General features: G+C 38.8%; 1 protein-coding gene across 1 annotated transcript; it reads right to left on the bottom strand.

Moving 5' to 3' along the window:
- Window positions 1-2,809: 2,809 nt before the first annotated feature.
- On the bottom strand, window positions 2,810-6,306 carry LOC114319149 (ferredoxin, root R-B1). Its single transcript, XM_082883230.1, has 2 exons — window positions 6,178-6,306; window positions 2,810-3,410 (listed from the first exon to the last, which is right to left on the bottom strand). The coding sequence occupies exon 2, from the start codon at window positions 3,400-3,402 to the stop codon at window positions 2,950-2,952; it is 453 nt and encodes a 150-aa protein (XP_082739356.1). The 5' UTR covers window positions 3,403-3,410; window positions 6,178-6,306; the 3' UTR covers window positions 2,810-2,949.
- Window positions 6,307-25,766: the final 19,460 nt, after the last annotated feature.

Here is a 25,766-nt window from a genome sequence, read left to right as displayed (position 1 = left end):
CTTTTAAAACTTATTTGTAGAGAATTTTTCCCAAATTTTTTTGAGAAACACAAACCAAACAAGGCCTAACTTTTTACTAACTTTTCAAAACACTCCGTTGTAACACACTAACATTCACTGTAGCAAAAACATTTTTTTTTCTTAAATAAGTATAAAAAAAATTAAATAGATTAAATATGTTAATAAAATAAAAATCACATTCAAGTATTATTTTACTTTTTTTTTTTAAATCATCACATTCAAATCAAAAAAATATTAAAAATTTGAAAATTTTACTTTTTTCTGAAAACCTTCGCATTCAAATAAAAAAAAATACTAAAAATTCTTTTCAAACGAAACTAATTAATTCTTTCCAACCAAAATCTAAAAAGATGTCGGGTTTACCCCTACATCAGCAAGAAAGTAACCTAAAATCGATCTACGTGAAGCAAACCTCTGTCAATTGCTAGCCGTTTGCTGTCATAGCTTCATCAACCGTATCGACCCTAAATTATTAGGTTCCAAGGTGAATTTTTTAAACAACAATGATTCATCTCACTAAAAACATCATTACTAATAGCATTAATATATTAAAAAAATAAAAAAAATATATATATAACTTCAAGACCAAAACATCACATCATTAATGGCAGGACCCACTGTCACCTAATTAGTGGGAGCACTAATTAGTGCTCCCAAACATTTTTCTTTTTTAAATTAAACCTTTCATATATTATTATCTAAATAAATAAATAAATAAATTATTTAAATAGAACAAAAAGGATAAAAAAATTGTTTCTATTGCATTACAATTTAATAAAATTTAGATAATAAATATATATATATATATAAGTGTGGGGGGACATATTTTGTGAAAGACAGCACGTGGCTAAAGTGATACTGAAGTATCAGCTGAGATACCACGTGGCTTGGCCATGTTGTCGAGATAATCTCGGCTAGGCCAAGGTTATTTACGAGGATACCGGAATCTAAGATAAGACAAGAGTCGTAAAATAAAGGAGGATTTCAATCTAAATAAAGATAAGGCTCAAGAAGAATTTATCTCTATCTAGATAGGCGTCTAGGATAAGCATTGAGCATGAGTTCATTGAAGTAAAGCTTCTAATGGGAGCAGGTCACTGCCGGTTATAAAAGCAGGGTACCCTCGTGGGTATAAGGTAGGCTTTTATTTGTGAAGTTTTTTCTTGTGAGTTTAAGCACAATTTACTATTTTTGAAAAATATTGATGACTAACTTGATTGTCGAAGTGTCCCCGGGTGGAGAAACCACCATTGGATTCTCATCTTCTTGAGCAGGTTGTTGGACTTAATTTATTCTATCTCCCTTTTTGGTTGTATAGGTCGGAAATCAACACCTACAATATATAATAGTTGAATTTCAATTAGTTGAATCGAATCTTTATTTTTTAGCTTACTAATGCTATAATAACTAAAATTAATTTGGGGTAAAGATGAGAATTTTCGACACAACACAAGCAATATATAAAATTAGCAAGTTAGGGTTTACTATTTTTCAACATGAATCCAAGTATGACACAATTTAATAATATGAATTATTAGTTAAATATTTTAATGTTCACTAAGAGATGCCATGACATTTTTTTAATCTTTTATTTAATTCCATCTAGCTGAATAAAAAAGTATGTAAAATAATAATTAAGGCTTTATCTATTTTTCATTTACGATATGTATTTTTTTGTTACCTATTTTAGAGTCAATCTAGTAAAAAATATATAGTAATAAGGTACAATTTTTTTTTAATTAGAAAAATGCAATTGAATTAAAATCAAACATTCTATAAATAATTTCATTTAGTAGAAATAAATTTTATAAAATTCAACTTATGGGAAAAATTTTAATCTCTCCATACACTTGCTAAGTTATTTTTAACTAAAAGTGAAAGTTTTTACATTAAACATCAATTGAACACGAATCAAAATAACACCATACAGTAATATGAAAATAAATAAATTAAGCTAATATTAAAGTAATTATGAAATAACACGACATAATACCCTCTTCTAATTAAAAGTCTTAAATTTTATTCAAAATTAAAGACCCGAGGCTACGGGCCTTAGTTGCCTCACCTCAGCCCGCCCTGTTCATCAAACTGAGAGTTACAGGCAAGTAAAGCCTGGATGAGAAAATTGGTTTCCTAAACTAATTTGACTAATTTGAAGGAGGAAAAAAAAAATAATCTATAAAACCTTTTATATTTTTTTTCGAGTTCCAAATGGAATTCTTTATGAGAGATGTTTGGAGATGAAGTTTTTAGTTAAAATTTTATATATATACACAGATACATGACATATCAGACAAAATAATAATAATAAGATATAATTTGACATGTGAGTTGATTTTTTTTAACTTTTTTACTATTTTAATCTATGTTAAAAAGTTTATTTGGGTTATTTTTATTTTTTATTTTTACGGAAGAAAAAGTGAAATGATTATAGTTTGAATATAACATTTTGTCTTATTAACTTTACCTTATTTTGTCTTTTTGTCACTAATTTAGCCAAAAAACAACCCAACCAGCATTCCAAACGAAAATTAGGACAAAAATCTGACAAGATCGGGATCGTTTTGTGACTTTACACAATTTTGTGACTAGAATCATATTCACTCTAAAATTCTACAAAATTTTAAATCCTAGTGCTATCCAAAACGCTTGACCAAACTAGTGTCCTACAATCCTGATCAAATTTCTGATAATATGATGGGTACATGAGAAGGATATCACCATAATAACACCCACTTCATACTCAAAACAAACATAAATTTGGGAAATTTCTAGCTTCAATGGTAGATGACTAAAGAGATTATCAAATTATAAATTAAAGCGACTGATACAAGTGTTGTCCCATACACTAAACAGCCAAAAGCACCATACGACATAAATTTCTTACCAAATCTATAGCAAATTAAACACACACACCACAAACATCACTCAATAAAGTTCACTTTCTTTATGAGTTTGAATCACACAATCAGAAGTGGGGTATGAAACGCAGGTGAGCACGTACCCTTTCTTCATCTGATTATCATCAAGAAATGAACCGTCTGATTGGTCCACGGATCCAGAAACCATCATCCCAGCGCACGTAGAGCAGGCACCAGCCCTGCACGAGTAGGGCAACTCCAGTCCTGCGTTTTCAGCTGAGTCAAGGATGTATGTATCATCGGGGGCATCAAATTCGTTCTCTTCGCCATCGGGTCCAATCAGTTTCACTTTGTACACTGCCATGGCAGATACTCTGAAGGAGGAAGGGGACTTCATGCCAAATGACTTGGAAACACTCTTTACTGAACCCAAAGACTTTGGATTCTTGATCAAAGCAGAGGATCTGGTTACAGGTGCACTTTTGAACAAGCAAGGTGAAGGAATTGTCACAGTCGACATATTAAGACCTAAAACCGAAACAAAAATACATTTAGTCACTAACGAAAAATTAGTTTCTTAGAGATGACACATCATAATTAAAACATGTATCTGCATAGTGTATAAATGCAACCATTTGCTACTTGACATGTGGAACCAACACCTCTGCTGGCTGATGTAATAGGCACATATACTCAAAGCCAAGGGCTATGTTACATGGAATCAGGTATGAGTATCTGGTGTGAATGCATGTTCAAGTATCAGATCCTCCTAAATCTGAATCTTAGGATACTGGGATACGCATCCAAAAGCAAGGTATGGGTATGGGGACACGAAAACACGTATATATTGTATATTGTATAACTTTCTTAGATAAGATCTGTAAATTATTAAGAAATGTGCTTCAAATTAAATGGGATTTAAAAAAGGAGAAAAAAAAAAAAACATATAATTTATGTCTTCCATTCGTGTGAGAAGCTACAAATGTTTTTTTCCTAGCAAACTAAATCATGAAAACAATTCCCATCAACATTTTCTTATGGGCCTCACAATATAAGGCAGCTGACGCCTCATGAATTGATGCAATTTTCAGATGTCTATGTCTGAAATATTAACCAACATATATATGACCCTTGGAGTAAAATAAGAAGACTTGTTGTGAATATGCAGCATGGTGCTATAACTTAAATGTATAAAAATGAATTTCATGGACATTCCTACTTGAAAACTTGTTTGATATCAAGCCCTTTACCACACAGAAAAGGACATGAAACAAAGGCATTGAATCACAGCAGTTTTGTGGCAGAAGATGGAGGCAACTCATAAAGGCAATGGATGATTCAAGGAAAATAATTTTTGCAAATCTTTCCTCCCTCTCCCTCTCCCTCTCCCTCTCACGGACTGTATTACTTTCAATTTGTTATTCAGATGAAACAAAGAGAGGATGATTTACACTTTCAGCTGCTTCACTATATTTACATTAAAATGGCAGAGGAATTCCGATATTGTTCTTTTAGAAGAATATGCCCAATGCAAAATGTTAAAACATCTGTTGGATTCTAAGCCACACCCATAATGCATATACCATGATTGTTGAAGGAATTCATTTTGGTATCCATCTTGTTCTACTGACCTAAATTCGAAATTCTAATTACTAGTATATATCGCCAACAATAAAAGTCATTGATGTGTCAGTCTAAAAATATATAGACTCAATCTACCAACTAAGGATTGCGTTACAAATTTGGCAGCAAATGAGGATCTGAAATTCAAAGTAACATCATGTGAGACCACAGAAACAGATGTGGAATTGTAATAGACAAATTGATATTAATCTACAGCATACAAACTATCATACAACAATCAGCCACTAAAATATTACCCGGCCTATGAATGAAAATAAATTACACACACTCCACAGTGCATAAATATTTGAAGTCTTAAATGTAAAGCACATTCCACTGAGAAAATTTTAACAAACATAGCAAAATAAAAAGACAATTTTTAAACAGGAATTGGAACAGGGGGGCTGGAAGTAGCAAAAAATGAGGCAATTTTTCTCAGGGTTCTGTACAGATGAACACATAAATCAAGGAACTATTTCACTTGCAAAGAAGTACACAAATATATATAAATATATACATGTATGTATTCTGTTTGCACAGCATAAAAATTCTTAGTTCACACCATTTTTTTAGTTCAGAATTCAGACACAACTATCGAACAAAAATTCATGGTTTGGATATCAACTATGGAACGAAAACCTAATTCAGTAGTTTATCCAAAGAAATTATTTTTGTTCAGTGGTTAATATCTAAACACACAAAATGATGTAAACCAAGAAAAAAAGTGGCTTGCAATAGAAGTTCTCATTTTGAAGGTATGTCACACATTTTCTTATACCCAAATTACCCCTATGCAACCATCCAGATATTTTATTTCTACAGCTTTTTTTGTCAGACGACGGTGTGCAAACGCATCACCACGTATCTGCATAGCCTTCTAGTTACATATGTGAAGTACACAACCAACAAAATTTTTGTCACACAATTTCAATTTCTAAAAGGGTTTGGCTTTTCTCATGTTCAAATATGAATTTGAGAGAACTTGAGCGGTTCATAGGTCCGTTTTGATGATTCAAAATATTCATTTTGTAGGGCTGTTAGTCTATATCATTAATGAAAAAAATTAAGACGAGCCAATAATAATAACCTTTTTTATTTTATCACATTTGTCTTTGAAAAGTTGGACCAAAAATGTCTTGAAAAATAGACCATCCATATTTTTCATGACAAATACAATAAAATAAAATAGTTACGATTATCAGATGGATCTAATTGTTTTCATGAATGATAAATGAACGGTTCAAATCATCAAAACAGGAGCCATGTAGCCCTCAAGTTCTCTGAACCTAACCATTTCTAAAGCGTTTAATACACACAGAATTGCTTACTGAATAAATAATTATGCCACATCAAGTAAATATAAATAACTGGTAATCAGTTTTCAAAACCACTTCGTATTTTTCATTCAGCAAACCCCCCAAAAATTTAGAGATAAAATCACATCCATAGCGTGTTAATATTTATATAATTATAAAGAGTACACAACCCAAAAAGAAAATTTTAAATGATAACCTGAGAAAGTGAAAACCCAAAATCAAAACGTAAATTTGCTATATGGTCATACATCAAAAATAGAGAGGGAAAGAAACACAACAAAGATGAATCGGAAAGATAAGAAAGAGCGATCAGAAAAGAAAAATCAAGAGAAGGGAAAAGAAGAGATCTCACAAACAGAGACAGGAGATCCGTAAAAGCTCGAACCTTCGAGAGAGAATCTGACAGCGCAAAGTTGAGAGAGAGAGAGAGAGAGAAATCACAAATTCACAATTGTTGCGTCGTACTAATTCGTGTGTATAGAGTTGATTTTAGGAGGTTGATTATTTTAGTTTTTCGTTATTTTAATACGTTGACACATTTGCGTGAATTTTTTTTATAATTAAATATTACGTTTGTAAAATAATTATAAATTTGATATGATTATATTAATTATTTTAATTTATTTCATATTTTAGTATTATTTTAATTTTATTTTAAGAAGTAAGTTAAAAGTTAATTTTTTAATTTTTTTAAAATTTTTAAAAATATAAAAAAATAAAAAAAATGATGTGATCCAAAAAAATTTAAAAATTAAAAAAAAATGAATTTTAAATTAGTTGACAAAGGTTCGTTTTAAAAAAAATTATAAAATTAACTTTTAATTTATTTCTTAAAATAATTCGAAATAAATCTAAAAAACAGTTAAAAGAAAAATCTATAGCGCAATCACCCTGTTTAAAAATTTTGGTTAGGTGGGGGTGGAGCTTAAAATATGAGCAAATTTCCAATTGAATTGACGCATAGCTGCAAAACAGGCCGTCCAATCATGTGGATTCTGAATGGGATTTCTGGTTTTTTATTTTTTTGTTTGTTTTGGGGCCCGCTCTGTTTGGTCGTGCATTACGTTTTTTTATTTACTTAAATTATAAATGCATCCTGAAATTTCTTAGAAAAATATGAAATATTCCTTTCTTTTTTAAAAATTACATTCTATCAAATTTCCAATTACATAATAAATTGTTCTTTATGCTAATTAATTATTAAGTCAAATTAATAAAATATATGATGTATGCAACAATTTTTTTTTCAAAAATATTTTTATTAGTCTGTATGGAGTTAAACATTTTAATTATATTTGGAAAGTGAATTGAGGAGTAAAAATAGACTAAGAGTTAAAGAAGAGCAAAAAAAATATATGCAAACCAAAAGAAGTGCAGCAAGTCCATGTAAGTGTAGCATAGTTGCCCCCCCGATTAGGAGTGGATATCGGTACGTTGGCTTGCCCAATCTCTGTCTGGTCTAATCTTATTTTTTTAAGGTTGGGAAATATTTGTTTTAGCCTATAAGGCTAGGCTGTGCCAACATTTTCAACCTGATATTTTAATGGATTAGGCTTAGAATTTTTATTTTCAACCCAATCCAACCCAGCCCAGCCTAGTCCAGCTCGACCCGCTATTAAATTAATTAATTTTAATACATTAAAATATATAGTTTTTGTTGGGATGTAAATTTTATCTTTGTTGATTTTATTAAAACTCACATTTATGATAATGTGTGATTAAAATTATTTAATAAATCCTTCAATTTATACACAAAATTTTTCAATTTATAATGATGTCAATATATTTATTTACAAAATATAATGTGTGATTGAATTTAATTATGAAATATTTTAAAAAATTTTAACATATAGGCCGGTGGGTAGGTTTGGAATTTATAATTATTTTTGGGTCGGGCTTGGACAGATGTAGAGGTCCAATATTAGGACTGGATCAAACTTAGATAAACACAAAATCCTTTATTATATTGTCGGCCAGGCCCGAACTCGGTCCAACCCAGCCCAGCATATGCCCACCCCTACCTTAGGTACACAGACACTCTATTTTTGACCGCTCTTAAGCATTGGGCGCCTCAGGTTGATCACTCGATGATGAAGTACTACGTTGTACAAATTGTGCAAGTTCCTCAGCAAAAAAGCATCCGTTTTCCAACTCCAGAGGCTAGAATTTTGTATCGCCTTTGTACCAAACCTGTTTTGATTTCCAAAAACTGACTTTTTCCAAGCCTGACCACTCAGAGGCCAGCAGGCCAAAATTTAGTGGTCTGCCGTCCCCTAGGTGGCCGATCGGCCAAGTTTCTTGATTGGCAGACATTTTGCTGCTAGCTGCCCCCCCATGTGCATGCACCACACTAGCTGCCTCTATATAGCTGTGTTCGACATAGGCACTGGTTTTTCTATATATACATGACCACCTCTCTTGAAATTAAGGTTAGAAAAATCATCAAAGGCCAAAGACTTGTAAAACACACACACACACACACACACTCTCTCTCTCTCTCTCTCTCTCTCTCTCACTCTCTCTCTCTCTCTTACAACCTAAATACTCTCTCTTTATACTTCATAAACAAAAAATTTAGCTCTTCTTGCTGAGGTTTTTGAACTCAAATCTCAGCCTTTAAGAGTGAGAACTTGTTGGTCTGTTAACAAAGGAGTTACCTCTCTTCTAGAGGTATACTTTTAAACATCTCTACACTACTTCTCCCTTATATTTCTTGTTGTTTTTAAGCTGTTTTTACACTATTTTTATGGGCTGAAACTTGTGGCTTAAAGCTATCTAAGGTGGAGGGGTTAACCATATTTCTTTAAACCTTGTTTTCCAAGCTTTTGCCTTTGTGTTTCCCACATCTTCCTCAACTCTTTTCCAACTTTTTACCACTATTTTTTAGAGTTTTTCAAAGGCTAAAAATGTGGTTTTGAAGTCCCAAAAATGGAGAAGATAGCTATCCCTCCTTAGGCTTACTAGCTTTATTTCTCCATTATTTTAGTTAACTTTTTCAAGCTTTTCCTTGATAATTTCAGCACTGTTTTTGTAATTTTTAGGATTTTTTGTGTGTGTTTACTTCACTCATGCTTTGTATAGTATGCTTGTAGTCTTCATAGGTTTGGTGGTTTAGGCATTAGACACTAACTTATTTGAGTTGATAGCATTTATTTCATACTTTCCATACTTGTGTTCACATATAATCACCTCTGCACTCTCTCTCATTTCTTGGCTTTTTATTTGTTTGAGAGTTATTTCAAACGAGTGTTGTTTAAACTTCATAAAGAGACCTTTTATGCTTAATGGTTTAATCTCTTCGGAGGCTCATTACCAGAGCATTACATATCTCTCATGCCCAAAACAACTTCTTGTTTGACACTTCCCTCCTTGTAGTGGACTTAACTCTCATATTTAGACTAATTGATTAAAGAATGGAAAGGAAATTGAAAGAGGCTAATAAAATTGGACTAAAAGAAGCATGAGTAATACAATTTGGTTTGGGTTCAATCGAACGTTAATTGAACCAATCGTGTCTCGAGTCATCACATACTCATTAGTGATATTAATGACTCGAGAAGAGATGTCTATCACTTCCCTAGAGAGACAACTCCATGATACAGAGGAGGTTCTTGTTGGTCTTTTATTTTCATTTATTAAGCTTTTGTCCCGTCGACTCATAGATCATTATGCAACAAGTTCGCGTATTACGCAACAAGTTCGCGTATTGGCGGTTTGCAAATCGAGCCTACCTCTCCTTTGATCTGTTTAATGATAGGAAGAGGTAGAAAGGACAAACAGCCGCTGGTAACACTCTGTTTGTGCTCTATTTACTTTCTGTTACAACAGGACAAATCCCCAAGATAGTGGCCAGCCGGCCACCTGACTATCCGGCCGACCACTTTATCTGGCCAACTGGCCACCTTTTGTTGACCAAGCAGTGCCATTTTTATGGCAGCATAAAGCAAAGGCTGAGGGTGAAAATAGAGTAATTTTTTGACTGCGAACAGAAAAGTTCTAGTAGCAAAACAAAGGCATCCTTGGGTGAAAATTCACCTTCATGCATTGATTCGGTGTTGTTCATTAACGACTTGTAATAATTTGTTCATTACTTAGATTAATTTTAAATTGTAATCTGTAGTTAGTTTAGTTAATTAATTTATTTGATATTGTAATAGTTAGTTTAAGTTAGGACCTTTATTCGAACCCTCCTGCATGAAGGCAAGTTGTCATATTATGTATGTCTTCCAACCCCATTTCTTTCTCCCTTTTATTTATTTGTTTATAATGGTAGCATCATGTCTTACATTTTTCATATCATTACCATGCTTACCATATTCATTTTGCATGCATTTGGCTCAATACATCATTCCAACTTTGTGGTTATTTCTTACTCAAAAATGTGCTAACTAGATACTATCAAATTGATTCATATGTCATATTAGTAACCGTATGTGTTGCATTAGTTATTTTACATTGTTAGGGTCATGCATTTTTTCTAACCATTTTATTTATTTGGCTGGCCTTAGAGTACTAGGTGAGCATTTTTTGCTTTAGCATATTGCATAAATGTTAGTGTTGCCATATCAAACATAATTACCATGAGGCTAAGTACTTGTTCGCTATATCTCATGAATGCCTGTGGATAAAGGTTTTTTTGCTTAAGTTGGGATAATTGATAAATGTACATATGAGATCACTTTTTCAAGTGATACATATTCAAACAATTTTCAAAACAGACATGAAATCAAAACATTTCAAATTTTGTGAATTAGTCTATATTTGTGTGCAACACAAAGTAAAACTAGCATAATAATCAGAACAAGAGCGTATAATGTAAATACAAATCACATCATGATTAGTAGAGGTCGATCTTTGATTGGGTGAGTGGGGTGCTCAAATCATGACCTTCCCCTCTCATACCTAAGTTTCCAAGCCGAGGCACTTTGGTGATAACAGACTAATGGCCTTTTGGCATAAGTCACGAGTTTCTTAAATTTTCCAAAAATATTTAGGTGGTGACTCTGAAATCTGGCAATGTAGTCCATTTTTGGCATCTTTGATTCAAAACTGATTTTCTAAAAAGGTTTGCCGCATTTAGACTCTTTTGTGTTTATCCGTTTCACATTGCACTTGTGAAATCAGATTCAGAACCATGGGAGTCCGAATTGTGGAGCAATTGTATCCAAAAGGAGCACGAAAAGCAAGCTACAGTTTCTAGCGACTTTGCTGGGAAATTAGAGAACTTGACTCGAAATTCATGATGTGAATTTTTATTTACGCTTATATGTTCTTTGCATTGTATTTGCATTGTTACTTTAAGTCATTATGTTTTCCATCTGCTATTCCTGGACGGTTTGCCGAATGTTTGTCCAAAAGCTTGCAAAAGGCTGACCGGTCGTGGACTCTGCCATGTTGGAAACATAACTCTTGGATCTGTATTGCCACTGTATCGCTTAATCTACCTTTCACTTCTCGGTGTTAGGTGTGAAAGTTATATTAGATGATCTTGCCGAGGTACCCTTTTTGACCATTTGGCCTAGCTACATATAGTAAAGCCATAGTGACTTTTGCAAATTAAGACAAGATGCTCACCTTTATACAAGATGTTGTGAAGCTACTTGCTTGAAGTAGTGCAACCTAGATCATGTCAAAATCTAGGACAAGGTAACCCTACCCCATCATAAGGGTATTTTGGTTCTTTTACCTAGTATGTGCTTTTACAGTGAAACTGTACAGGAACGCATCATATTAGTGGTACAAAAATTGATATCAGTTTGGGAACAGGGTTCAGTGGGAATTACAGTTTTTCGGCTGTGTGATTATATCTGTTGTGAATTGGGCCGAAGTACTGTCTGATTTTGATTATTGTTTTTCTTTTCTTTCGTTTGCTAGGTAGTTTACAATCATAGCTTCAGAGAGACCCGATAACCCTTAAGTTGTCTAGACTCGCATTGGCAAACTTTTCAAAACTCAGGACCTTATTGATGGACAGCCAGTGTTGGTCTCACTTTTACCGGTTGTTCGACGAAGAAAAGGCAGGCAGTTGTCAGTATCAGCACAGAACGCTTAGCAAACACCTGTCCATTCCCACCCATTCAACTCACCAGTATCTAGTTCACCTAGACCAATAATGGCACAGAGTGCAGAAGAAGTTACTGCCATGATGGCAGCATTCCAGAGAATCGTGGATACCGTGAATCAAAGGATGGCCGCACATGATGAAATTATCGCTAATCTACGACACTTATCTAGGGCATCAGCATCTACTGTGCATCCAGTCCCAGCTGCCCAGCCAAATCCTGATCCACCACTACCAGTTAAAACCCGTAGGTCCTAGATTCTCAAAAGATGTTCGCACCGGCCCAACTTTCATGCCTCCGGCCCAGCCTCAAGAGAGACTCCTTCTCTTTGACATAAATGATATTGATCCGGCTATGATCAAAATCGCTAAGCTAGAGAAAGCACTTAAAAAGTCCCAAGGCTTCAATTCCATTCTGGATATTGAAGACGGGTACACAGAGGCTTTAGTCGGATTACCAGAGAAGTTCAAGATGCCCCACATCGACAAAATTTGATGGGAGTAGGGATTTAATTGTGCATGTTCGCCTATTTTCGGATGTCCCGAGGCCAATGGGCCTGTCTCGGGCTCAAAAATTGTCGTTTGATATGGCGGCTATCTAGTACGCTAAGTTGGAGGATTCTACGAAGCAGAATTGAGAGGAGCTTTCTGAGGGGTTTGTTAACCAATATTCATATAACACTCGGATAGAGGTGACCATCAGTGAGCTAGAAGCAACTACGCAGAACCTCAAAGAACCCTTCATCAACTTTGTCGCCAGATGAAGGGCAAAGGCGGCCAAGATGACGAATAGACCGTCAAAAAGAGAGCAAGTCCGGCTGGTGATCCAAAATCTTGAGCCAGATATGCTACAAAGAATAACAGTAGCACTATTGTCCACATTTGCTTCTCTACACAAATTGGGGGTCTAGATTGAAAGTGCATTCAAGAAGGGCATCATCCATAGAACCAGCGAACTTGCAAGAAGGCCATTCACTAGGAATACCAATGCTAGTAGTAGCACTATTCCTTGGCTTGTAGATGTCAGTACCGTCACCGCAGTAGCTAACATGGCCGATTCCTTTTCCGGTACAACTTTACAACCTGCTAGCCTAAACCAAAACCAAAGAACCTTTACCCCCTTTACATGAGCTCGGCCAGTGCTGTCAAAACTATTGATTGAAAAAGGGCACCTCAAATCTCTCGACCCTCGACCTCTCCTTGACCCACTCTCACCTAGACACGACCCCATCCAATACTATATCTTCCATCAGTAGCATGGTCGTCCCCTCAATTGTTGTTATCGTCTACGTCATAAGATCCAGGATCTCATTAACAATAAAATTATCACTCCACCTCCAGCTCCACCCACAAAACCCAATGTAACCACCAACCCACTCCCTGTCCACAACCGAGTCCCACCGCCCAAAAACATTAACCTAATTCATACACTACCACCCACCTTTAACCCCAATGCATATATCATCCCATCACATCTACTTAGACCAAAGGTGGTTATTCTAGAAGGCATGGACATGTGCATGATGGACATAATACCCACAACTCAGCCAAGGCGTATGGTGGCGGTGGCGGAGGAGAAGAAGAATGCACTAGAGATCGAGTTGTCTGACGCCCGAGTTATAGAGAAAGGGGTCTCCCTCGCAGAGGAATACAATCCCGACCTGTACATTGTGGCTGTTGACCAGCCAAAGCCTGTAGTCATACTGCTAGACTCTCTTAGTATCAATGCCGTTAGGGAAGATGAGCTAGGGCAAAATCAGAATGATTGGCCTAAACAAGGCTTTAATGACTTGGCAGAGTTAGAAGAGGACCTGGCCGACCTGGAGGAAGATCTAGAAACCTTTACTTCTTTGAAGAAGAAGATGTGGGCAGTGTACGGATTGGGTAGTGGGATCCGAGCTAACCCGAAACTAGCAATAGGTGGTTAAGTGAAAAGGAATCAGATACGGCAGAGCAGACAGAGGAGACTCTGAAAGAAGAAGAAGTTGGTGCTAGCAGCCAGATTGAGGCCGTATCTACGATTGAGGCCATACTTAGAACTAACAAAGAACAAGAGTTGGAATAATTCCAACGTGAAAGAATAGAGGTGATCCAGAGGAAGATAGCCTTAGAGCAGGAAAAGGAAAAAAGAAAAGAAGGGATCAAGACAAATGTCCAAACCATGGAGAAGCCCATAAGGAAGGCTAGTGATAAGGGAAAGATGCCAAAAAAACTTTGACAGTACCGAAGGGAAGAGATTTAATCAACTATAGAGGAGAAGTGGTATGCCAGTGAAGAGAGTGATATGAACATGATCCGGGTAGAGCCCGATAATAGTCTGGCAATGGCTATAGAGAAGTGGTGGGAAGACAATGATCTGAGCCATGTGTATATTGACGAAGGGTATAAAGCTGACGCCCCTGATAATACATGTGTAGACACCCCATTTTTTACCGACCTTAAGACTCAAACGTCATCATTTGTGCACGCGATGATCGCGCATGTTTGTGCTCGTTTCGAGTTTTCGGGGGTTTTGGCTGAGCACCTTGTCTCGAGACCTCTTAATTTTCTTTTTCTTGGTTTGTTTTTGGACCATGCCTTGGTGCCTTTGCCTGGAGGGAGAGAGAGGCTTGTAGGCCACTTTTTGTAGCTGTAGGCTACTTATCTCTCTTGTAGGGCACTTGTAGTGGCCCGCAGGCTAGTTTTCGGGGCCTCCGGCTGAGTGCCTTGTCTTGTGGCCTCTTAACTCTCTTCGTTTTGGTTTGTTTTTGGACCATGCCTTGGTGCCTTTGCCTGAAGGGAGAGAGAGGCCTTATCTCTCTTGTCGGCCACTTGTAGTGGCCCGTAGGCTAGTTTTCGGGGCCTCCGGCTGAGTGCCTTGTCTTGTGGCCTCTTAACTCTCTTCCTTTTGGTTTGTTTTTGTGCCATACCTTGTTCCCCCTTCCCTAGAGGAAAGGGAGAGGCTGTCGGCCACTTTTGGCTCTTGTAGGCCACCTGTCCCTCATGTAGGCCACTTTAGGTGGCCGGTAGGCCAGTGGAAGTGGTCGGCCGGCCACTTGAGGTGGCTGACGGCCATTTTCTTGCTTTTTTAGATATTTTTATTACCAATTGTGCCAGCTGTTGGGCACAAAAGGCATCCTCCCTACTCGTGCATGGAGGGATTGCACTAAGCTTTTAGCTTATCTAACAAGCTTGAGGCTTGGAATTCTATAAGAAGGGAGCTCTCTCTCCCTTTCAAGGGTTCAGAGTTTTGAAGAGCAAAAAAATATCTACTCTCTCTTTAGAATTCTCCCTTTCTCTCCATATTTGTGCCTTAAAGTGTTGGTTCTTCATACTTTTGCACACAAACACCTACTCAAACACCTTCATCTTGTTGCTGAGGTTCTTGGAAGCCTTATTTGATTGGTTTTACCTGGTCTTTTGCCTCAGAAGTTGCTGTTTTTGCTGTGGTTCTTTAAGGGTGAGTAGTTACCCTCTTTAAGCTTTGTTTTGCTTAAGTATTTGGCCACCCTTGCATGCTCTTTTAGGCCTAACTTGCAACTACAAAAAGTTCTTTTTTTAAGTGCTTAGAATGTTTTTTTGAGGCCTCTTTGGTGTTGAGGGTGTTCTACCCTCTTGTGTGCCTTATTTGCTTAGGCCTCATGCCATCCCTTTAAGGCCTCTGAGATCACCTTTGTTTAGCCTTTTCACCACTGAATTCTAGAGGAATTTCAGTGGTGGAAAGTGGATTTTGAGACCCAAAATCGATGGGGGTGGTCCCTTCCTTTTGTGCTTTGTTTGCATGTGTTATTGGCTTAACACTTTGGCATGTTTTTCTACCCTCTTAAGGCTCTATCTTAGCATGTTTTAGGCCTTATTTTCCATGTTATAACTCTTTTTTGGGTTGGTTTGGCCTCATGTTATTTGCTTTTTGCACTTGTAGTGTAAACTTGTTCACTAGCCTAACATGCTTCATTAGTTAGCTTGTTATTCTAGCATGTATTGGCTTTACTCCAGCATGTTTTTGGTGTTATTTTGGCATACTTTAACTCTAATTTTAGTTGGTGGGGTCACCTCTTGCTTGGACTTTGTACTTATAGTGCAATCCTCCTTGTAGGCTTAACATGCATCATGCTTTGTGCCTCTAATTCTAGCTTGTTTTAGCTCTACTGCAGTAGGTTCTTAGCCTTGTTTTGACTTGCTTAAACTCTGTTTGGAATGATCTTGGCCCTTTGGGGCTTTCCTTGTGTGGCTATGGTGTAATGGCCTTTGCTAGTCTTGTGTCTTGGGACCCTAGCATGCCTTATTTGTGACATTTGTGTGATATAGCATCATTTGGTATGTAAATTTAGAGCATAAACTTCTATCATACTCCCATGTTTATCACTCTTTCATTGTGGTTAAGAGTTGTGCCTTTATGCCTTGTGTTGGTGGCCTAATACATAAGTATGTATTTCTCTCATTTGCTAGCTTAGTCCAAGCATGTTTTTGTGACTTTTTGGACCTGCCATAACTCTGTCTTGGATTGGTTTATCATTGGTTTTTTGCATTTTACACTTGTAGTGTAATCCCACTCATTAGCCTTGCATGCTTAGTGTTTTGGCTTACCATTCTAGCTTGTTTTGGCCACACTCCATCATGTTTCTAGCATTGTTTTGACCTGTTTTAGGACTATTTTAAGTGATCTTGGTCCTTTGGGGCCTTCTTGATATGGCTATGGTGCAAGTGCCTTAACTAGTCTTGAGTTTTGAGCACCTTAGCATGCTATATTTGTGATGGTTGCATGTTTTGGCATCATTTAACATGTAATTTCAGAGTATATACATGTGTCATGTTCTCACTTCTTTCACTCCTTGAGAGCTTTTGAGAGTTGTGCCTTTGTGCCTTATTTGTGAGCTACCAAAGAAGCATGATTTTCTACTCCTTTGAGCCTTAGTTTGAGCATGTTTTGCCACTGATTTGCCATGATATAGCTCTATTTTGGGGCTGGTTTGTTTGTTTGTGCATAGTATTGCATAGTCCTAGTGTTGTGTACCTCACTAGCTTTAATGCTGGAGTCCTCTAGCATGCCATACTTGTGTTGTTTGCATGATATGTCATCATTTGGCATATGATTTCAATGCCTACATCTCTGCCACACTCTCTTATTTATCACTTCTTTATTGTGTTTAAGAGTTGTGTTTAATGTCTGGCTTGCAAGCCAATGCATGAGCATGTCGTTGTAGCTTTTGGTGCTTCATTTCTAGCATGATTGTACCATTGTTATGGCATGAGGTAGGTTTGACCATTTGAGCATTATTGTGCATGCCTCATGTGTAATACACTTCACTAGCTTTAATGCCTTAGCTTCTAAACATGCCATGCATGCATTGCCTACATGATAGAGCCTTGTACATGCCACTCTAGCATTGATAGATAAGCATGTTGTTTGCATGTGTGTTACATTGCATTGTGTTTGGATCAGACGTTAATCCAAACACGAGAAACGAGGGGTGTTTCATACTTGAAGTGATGAAATGCGCTTCATTTCTTGGTCGTCATCCCCCTTGATTGTGCATGATAAGGTGGAGGCCTCTTGAGTCTTGTGTGTTATTTGTGCATTCATCGACTTGTACAAACTTGGCTTCTCGACTATCGTGCATTGCGATGCTCAGTTGGTGGCCCGAGAGTCGAGTACCGCACTCCTTTGAGCTTGAGAAATGATAAGGAGGGTGGTTGTACACACATACCCTGCAAATGCCTTGCTTTGCCCTTGTTGAACTCTGTTTGCAACAAATTAGAAGTGTGCAGAAGTAACTGGCTGACCGGCCAGAGGAAGTGGCTTACAGCCTCTTTAAGTGGCCGACAAGTGGCCTATAGCCTCCCCTGGTGGCCGACAGTCCACCAGCTTGAAGATGGTTCAAAGTTATTCTGGTTTTGGAGCAAGACAACCTGAAGATTTGTTTGGTGTTCAGAATCAAAGCAAATGCAAACAGAGGCAACCGGTGGCGAGGCAACGGGATTTCAGGAAGAAGTAACCGAGCATGCATGCATTCCTCGCCCCAAGGCTCCTTTTAACTGCTTTACTTAGATGGTTAACTCGTTGATTCTGTACTTAAATAGTCAATGCGTTTAGCTATTCATTTGTGTTTGTAATTAGTTAACTTGTTAGTTAATTAGTTTCGTTTTGTAATAGTTAGCTTAATTAGCGTAGCTAGTTAGCTCTCTTTCATTCGGACCCTTTCAATGGTTAGTTTTAGGGCATATTTCAATTAGCATACCTTATGCTTTGTATGTTTGCATGATTCATTTGTATTGCATGCACCAGGCTCGGCGCATTATTCAAACTGTATTGAATCTCAACACTTACTTGAATATGTGTTTCAAAGCATGGTATCGAGTGTTGCATTCACATGCCATCTTAGATAGCCGAGCCTACTTAGTTGCATTTTGCATGTGTTGCATTAGGCATCTTGTATAATTAAGATCATGCATCGATTTCTAATTGGTTTCTGTTTTGGCTTGGAGTACACTGTAAGTGTTTATGCTTTAGCATCCTTGCATGCGTGTAAGTGTTGCCATGTTTAGCATGCTTGCCTTGAGGCTATATGCTTAACTGCTATAACTGCTTGAATACCTGTGGATGAAGGCTTCATTGCTTGAATTGGAACAATTCATCAAAATGTGCATTTTAAACCCACTTGTTTGTGGCAAATCATGTTTTAAGCCCACTTGAGGGTGGCAAATCCGCATTTTAGCCTACTTGCGAGTAGCATCTTCAAACCATTTTCGAAAAACAAACATGAGATGTTTTGTTCCAACTTGAGTGACTTAGTCTATACTTGTATGCTATGCGCATCACGTAGTAAGTTAGCTAAATAACCGGAATAAGAACACATGTGTTTTCAAAAACAACATATCATGTTTAGTAGAGGCCGATTCTTTGATCGGGCGAGCGGGAGTGCTCATTTCATGACCTTCCCCCCCTCGTACCCAAGTTCCCGAGCCGAGGCAACTTTGGTGATGATGGACACATGGCCTTAGGCACGAGTCAGGGTTTCCTAAATTTTTCCAAAATAAAATATATAGGTGGCAACTATGAAATCTGGCAAAGTAGGTCCACATTTAGCGCTTTTTGATCAAAACCAGTTTTCCAAAACGATTTGCCGGATTTGGACTCTTTGGTGATTTATCAGTCTTACATTGCACTTTGTGAGATTAGCTTCAGAACCGTAACAGGAGTCTGAACTGTAGTAGCTATGAACCCAATTTGCGCCTTCACGCGTGGAGCGAGTTCGGGCGGTCTACAATATGGTATACTGACGAGATCAACCACATGACCCGAAGTGGTCGATATTTTAAACCCCCGGCTTTAGATCAGCCATAATCCTCTGGCAAAGAGACTGAGAAATCAAAAGAGAAAGACGTTGAAGAAGACCTGGTCCTGAAATAGCTCAAGAAGATTCAGGTAGACATATCAATTTGGGGGTTGTTGATGGCTTCTCGAGAACATAGACAAGCGCTGCTAGAGGCCATGAACAGAACGAGGCTGCCCATCGACACCACTATTGACCAACTGGTGTCGTTGGTCACCTCCGGGGACGTTACACTAGTGATATCCTTTACAGATAAAGAGTTGCCACCCGAGGGTGTGAACCACAATAGACCCTTGTATGTGACTCTATAGAGTTAGAAGAAGTGGATTCCGGTGGTGCTGGTCGATACCAGTTCAGTGCTTAATGTGTGTCCGGCAAGGATTGCCTATGTTGTAGGTTTGAAGCTGGCTGACTTCACGCCCACAACCCATGCCGTTCGAGCCTATGACAACACTAGCCGAGAAGTCATAGGGACCTTTAAAAGCAACATATTGATCAGCCCGTCTGAACATGAGGTTGAATTCCATGTTATGGACGTACGGGCGACTTTCAATCTACTCCTAGAAAGGCCTTGGCTGCATCAGATGAAGGCAGTTTCATCAACAGTTCACTAACTGGTGAAGTACCCCTTTAAAGGTGGGATTGTTACTATGTACGGCAATTCTGTAATCCACCCTCCCTACGGAACTACCATGCCCTTGCTGGAAATCATACACGGGGAAGAGGACGTGTTCCTCTCCGACTTCTCCTTAGTAGAGGCCCGGCTGGTCCAAACTATCATGGCGGAAAGCGATGGGAACTATGTGAGTGCCCAGTCTATTTACATAATGAACAAACAAGGGCATATTCTTGGATCTGGATTGGGCAGGAGTGGCAGGCATGGAAGTACTATTGCTAAAGAGATGAGTCATAACACTTATACTTTTGGGCTAGGGTATAAGCCTACTACTGAAGACTGGAAAAGGAATGGGGGAGGGAGACTTAAAGCAAAGAAGACTGGGAAACAGTATAAATTAGTCCACAAGCCAATTCAGGGAACCCTAAATAAACGCTTTGTTCGCCAAGGAGAAGATTTCCCATTTTGTGGATTTCCAGAGCTTGGGTTTGACTGGGAAACAAAGACCAGGTACTCAGGGTTCTAGATCTTCTTCAGGCACCAGTTACCAGAATAGAAAGATGAGTAGACGAACCTGAGCATCAATGCAGATCAAGGCAAGACTACAAACTTGGGCATCGATGAGGAAGAGCTGTTGGGGAAAGCACTGGTTGATCTACTAGCAAGTTCCAATGCTAGGGCTGAGCCCTTCAACTTGGGGGATAGTTTTACTATCTCTATGATCGGGGATAAACCAACAGCGGATTTCATCATGGATGCGTCTGAGGCTCCACGCCTGGTCTGGCAGTTTGAGAAGGGCACCATCAGTAGTTCTGAATCAGATAATGAGTCCGAATCTGATTCCACTGAGTCTGTGGAGTCGGGGTTAGATTCAAGTTCTTTTGAGTCTGGTACTTCCGAGAGTGGTAACCCAAATACCAAGGTCCTGTCTAGGTCTTCATTCAGTTTTTCCTTTAAGTCAACTTTAACCGAAGATCTGGACTTTTTGAATAGGAATGCTGTAGATTTCACTTACTTCTATGCACCTTTGGTTTGTTGTATTGATCTTGATTTTCAAAATTTTGATTTAAACGAAGAGGAAGAAATACCTCAGGCTTTGAAAAATTTAGTTAACCGAGAGGAAGAGAGGCATGTTAAGCTCTGTACAGATGAAATCATTGCCATTAATGTGGGTACTGAGGAGGATCCCTGCTTGGTCCAGATCCGGTCCACGTTGTCTTCGAAGGAATACGAGCGTTTAATCACCTTATTAAAAGATTTCAAAGATGTTTTCGCGTGGTCATACAAAGACATGCCTGGAATCGATTTTGAGATTGTACAACACCAGATCCCTCTTGACCCTAAAGCCCAACCAGTCAAGCAGAAATTGCGCAGAGTCCGTCTAGACTAGACGTTGAAGATTAAGAAAGAGGTTACCAAACATATTGATGCGAGCTTCTTAATGGTATCTGAGTACCTAACCTAGCTGGCTAATATCATTCTGGTTCCAAAAAAGGATGGCAGAATCAGAGTCTGCGTCGACTTCCGGGATCTGAATAGAGCTAGTCTAAATGACGACTTTCCATTGCCGCACATTGATGAACTGGTAGACTTCACCATACGCCATGCATTGCTTTCGTTCATGGATGGGTTTTTCGGGTATAATCAGATCTTGATGGCATCGGAAGATAGAGAAAAGACTACTTTCACCACACCATGAGGTACCTACTGCTACCGAGTCATGCCTTTTGGGCTGAAAAATGTCGGGGCTATCCATGAAAGGGCTGTGACCACGATCTTGCACGACATGATCCATAAACAAGTTGATGTGTATGTGGACGACATGATTATTAAGTCTAAGGAGCGAAAAGGCCACTACACCGCACTGGAAAAATTCTTCGAACGGATCAAGGAGCATAGATGGAGCTTAAACCCACAGAAATGCACCTTTGGCATGACTGCAGGAAAAATAATGGGATTTCTGATTACACAGAGGGGAATTGAAGTAGATTCTTCCAAAATCAAGGCCATTTTAGAAATGCCACCACCAAGGACTGAAAAGGAGTTGCGCAGCTTTCTGGGTAAAGTGTAATTCATAAGACAATTTATCTTAAAATTAACCTTGACTTGTGAACCACTGTTTGGTCTATTGAAGAAAGGGAAGAAGTTCTAATGGAATGATTGATGTTAGTTTGCTTTTGAGCAGGTCAAGTAGTACCTACAGAATCCGCCTATGTTGTCACCACCAAAACCGGAAAAGCTGCTGATCTTGTAGCTGTCGATGACAAACTTGACTATGGGGTGCATGCGAGCTCAAGAATCCGAAGCTAAGGTGAAGAAGGTCATTTACTATTTGAGCAAGAAGATGCTAGACTATGAGACCAGCTACACTTCCTTAGAGAAAGCTTGCTTAGCCTTGGTATGGGCTACCAGGAAGTTGAGGCACTACTTGTTAGCACAGTCAATAATTCTAGTTTCGAGATTAGATCCTATCAAATATCTTTTTGAGAAACCAGCGCTTACAAGTAGGCTAGCTCGTTGGTTACTTCTCCTCTCTGAGTTTGATATCAAGTATGTCACGTGCAAGTCTTTCAAAAGGAGAGTAGTAGCAGAATTTTTAGTGGACCACCTGGTAGAAAGAGATGAGGTGGTAGAGTATCTATTCCCAGATGAAGACATTCTACAGGTAAAAGAAGAAACATGGACAATGTACTTTGACGGTGCGTCTAATCAATACGGTTATAGGATAGCTGTATTCCTAATAGCACCCGATGATTCTCACATACCCTTAGCTTTCAAACTCCTGTTCAAAGTGTCCAATAATGAAGCAGAATACGAGGCGTGTATCGTTGGTTTAGAAGATACCCTAGAACTAGGGGTAATTGTAGACACCCCATTTTTGACCGACCTTAAGACTCAGACGTCACCGATTGAGCGCTTGGTGATGTTGCATATTGTGCTCGTTCAGAAGTTTCAGAGTCACGGCCGTGAGCCCTGCCTCCGGATTTCCGAACCCTTTTCTGTGCCTTGTCTCGGTTTGCGAACCAGACTCGGTTTCCTTTGTTTCTTTTCCTGAGGGGAGGGAGAGGTCCCGTAGACCATCTCTCATTGTCCGTAGGTTACATTTTGTGGCCGTAGGCCATTTTGCCCATTTCGGAGTCCGGTTCCCGATTTTCGGAGCCGTCAAGCCGTGTGCCTCGGTTCGGGACCGCTTAACCATCTCCTATTGCTCTGATTTTTGGCATACATCTTATTTGCTCCCTTTTTAGGGACACTGGGGTCTGAGAAACCCACTTCGTGGCCGATTGCCATTTTCGGTGCTTAACAGCCCATTTTCGGGACTCCGAACTGCGTGTTTTGGCCCCCGAGCATTCGTTTTGCATCGGTTTTTGCTCATTTTTGGCAGGTACCTCTGTTTTATCACCAGGAAGGTCACTGAAGGGTGGGAGGTCAGCAATTGTTGCAGCAGCCAGTTATACATCCTCCGGAGCCTCCCGGCGCCCGTTTTTCAAACTTCCGGGCAAATGTTGAACACCTTGGAGTTAATGTTGCCAATTTTCAACCACATATCTGTGATCTACACATCTGGGAGGCCACTAAAAGTTGGTGGCCGGCCATTAAGGTTACCTGACCCTTTTGACCCCTTTCTTCCGGGCTAATGTTGAACCCCTTGGATCCTTTTTCTTGAACTTTGAACCACATATCTGTGATGTACACACATGAGAGGCCACTAAAAGTTCATGGCCGGCCATTAATTCAAATTGACCCTTTTGAACCCCTCTTTCCGAGCTAATGTTGAACCCCTTCGGCCCACTTTCTTGGACTTTTAACCACATGGTTGTGTTGTACACACATAGGGGTACCTCTCCAGTAGCTGGCCGGCCAGAAAATCTCATTGAACCTTTTGACCCCTAGCCGGCCGGCTAGGGGGTGTGGCCGGCCGGCCACCTGCAACAAAAGTAATGGGTCGGCCTGCTTCCTTGCACTGTGCACTTTACAGCTGTGGGGCAATATCCCCCAGATATTATCTGTATCCGGGGGATATTTTGTGGGGGAGTTTTACTCTCCTTTTCCCCCACCTTTACACCCCTTCTTTGGCCTATATAGCAAGCAAGCCTTGTAGTGTTTGAGGGTTAGAAAAATTGCTCTTCAAGTCTCCATACTCAACTCCATCTCCATAGCTCTCAATTCTTCAAAAAACCCTAAGTCCCTAACCATCATTCCTTCTACACCACCAAGCTCTACCACCACCATCTCATTTCCAGCAACAAGGAAGGTTTCTCAAAGGCTTAAGAAGCTGCAAATTCATCCAAGAAGCAACAAAAGTTTGAATCTTCAAGGGTAAGTAACACTTTTACCCTTTTGACCCTTTTTCTTGATCTATTTCTAAGCCCCACTTCCTTTTTGTTTCAAGCTCCGGCCCTAACTGAAAAGGGCCATCTTTTGAGCTCATCTTCACTTTTCATTAAGGGCTCAACCCTGTTTGAGCCCTCCATAATACACTTGCTTCATTGATCCTCTTGTATGTCATAGTTTTGCATGCTATTTTTGACCCATGAGCAATCTGTTTTTGAGCATGTAGCAAACTGATATTAGGCTTATTTTGAGCCCCTCTTCAACATTGAAGAAGGGCTCAACATTCTTTGGTGTCTCCATGTGTCACTTGTAGTTATATCCCTTATTTGGCCCCATTTTTGTATAAATTGGCAGCCCTCTTTGTTTCTGTTTTTGGACCTTGGTCCGAACTGAAAGTGACCTCATTTCGGCCTATACTTCATGTTTCATTTACATTTTTTTTCTGTTTGGTGATTATTTTGTATACTTCATGTTTTAGCACCTTTTGAGCCTTATTTTGCATCACATTTTTAGCATGTTTGTATACTGATTTTGAGGCTGCCATATACTGTAAATGTTCATATTTTTGGTCCATCTTCAGTGTTGTAGAAGGAAATTTTTCATTTTGGGTTTTTCTTATATCACTTGCTTCATTACCCCTCTTTTGGCCCCTATTCTTGCATGCTATTTTTGCCATACCTATGCTTGCTGTTTGGCCATGTTTATAACTGTGAAAGTGCCTTTTTTGGGACTGTCTAGCTTCTGTCTTTGCATTGCATGTCCATATTGTGCATGTTTGGCATAGCTATAGGCCATTTCGGGTGCCTAATGTTGCATTTCGGGACAATTCTATGCATTTGGTATCATTTCGCTTCATTTCGGGACTGTTTTCCCCCATATTTTGTTGCTGAAATTCTGTTAGAATGCTTGCATATCATTTCCATGTCATTTCATTACATTTTATCATTGCCTCGGTTTGCGTGCCAGTGTGCACGCATTTCGAGGCACTCCATTTTTATCCGCCGGCATCCCATGTGAGTGTGGCTGAGGCTCACTCATGTTGGTATAAGCCCATTTATCATTTCCATGTCATTTCATTACATTTTATCATTGCCTCGGTTTGCGTGCCAGTGTGCACGCATTTCGAGGCACTCCATTTTTATCCGCCGGCATCTGATGTGAGTGTGGCTGAGGCTCACTCATGTTGGTATAAGCCCATTTATCATTTCCATGTCATTTCATTACATTTTATCATTGCCTCGGTTTGCGTGCCAGTGTGCACGCATTTCGAGGCACTCCATTTTTATCCGCCGGCATCCCATGTGAGTGTGGCTGAGGCTCACTCATGTTGGTATAAGCCCATTTATCATTTCCATGTCATTTCATTACATTTTATCATTGCCTCGGTTTGCGTGCCAGTGTGCACGCATTTCGAGGCACTCCATTTTTATCCGCCGGCATCCCATGTGAGTGTGGCTGAGGCTCACTCATGTTGGTATAAGCCCATTTGTCATTTCCATGTCATTTCATTACATTTTATCATCGCCTCGGTTTGCGTGCCCGTGTGCACGCACTTCGAGACATTTCATTTTCATTGCACTTATCATCGCCTCGGTTTGCGTGCCCGTGTGCACGCACTTC

Source organism: Camellia sinensis, chromosome 8 (assembly GCF_055761805.1).
Source record: "Camellia sinensis isolate YWXY chromosome 8, ASM5576180v1, whole genome shotgun sequence".
Lineage (NCBI taxonomy): Eukaryota > Viridiplantae > Streptophyta > Magnoliopsida > Ericales > Theaceae > Camellia > Camellia sinensis.
The sequence above is the reverse complement of the archived record's forward strand: the minus strand, read 5'-3'. Positions and strand labels throughout refer to the sequence as shown.

What these genes read in the sequence shown, in the direction of transcription:
- LOC114319149 (XM_082883230.1), bottom strand. Translation starts at nt 3,402, where the DNA reads ATGTCGACTGTGACAATTCCTTCACCTTGCTTGTTCAAAAGTGCACCT.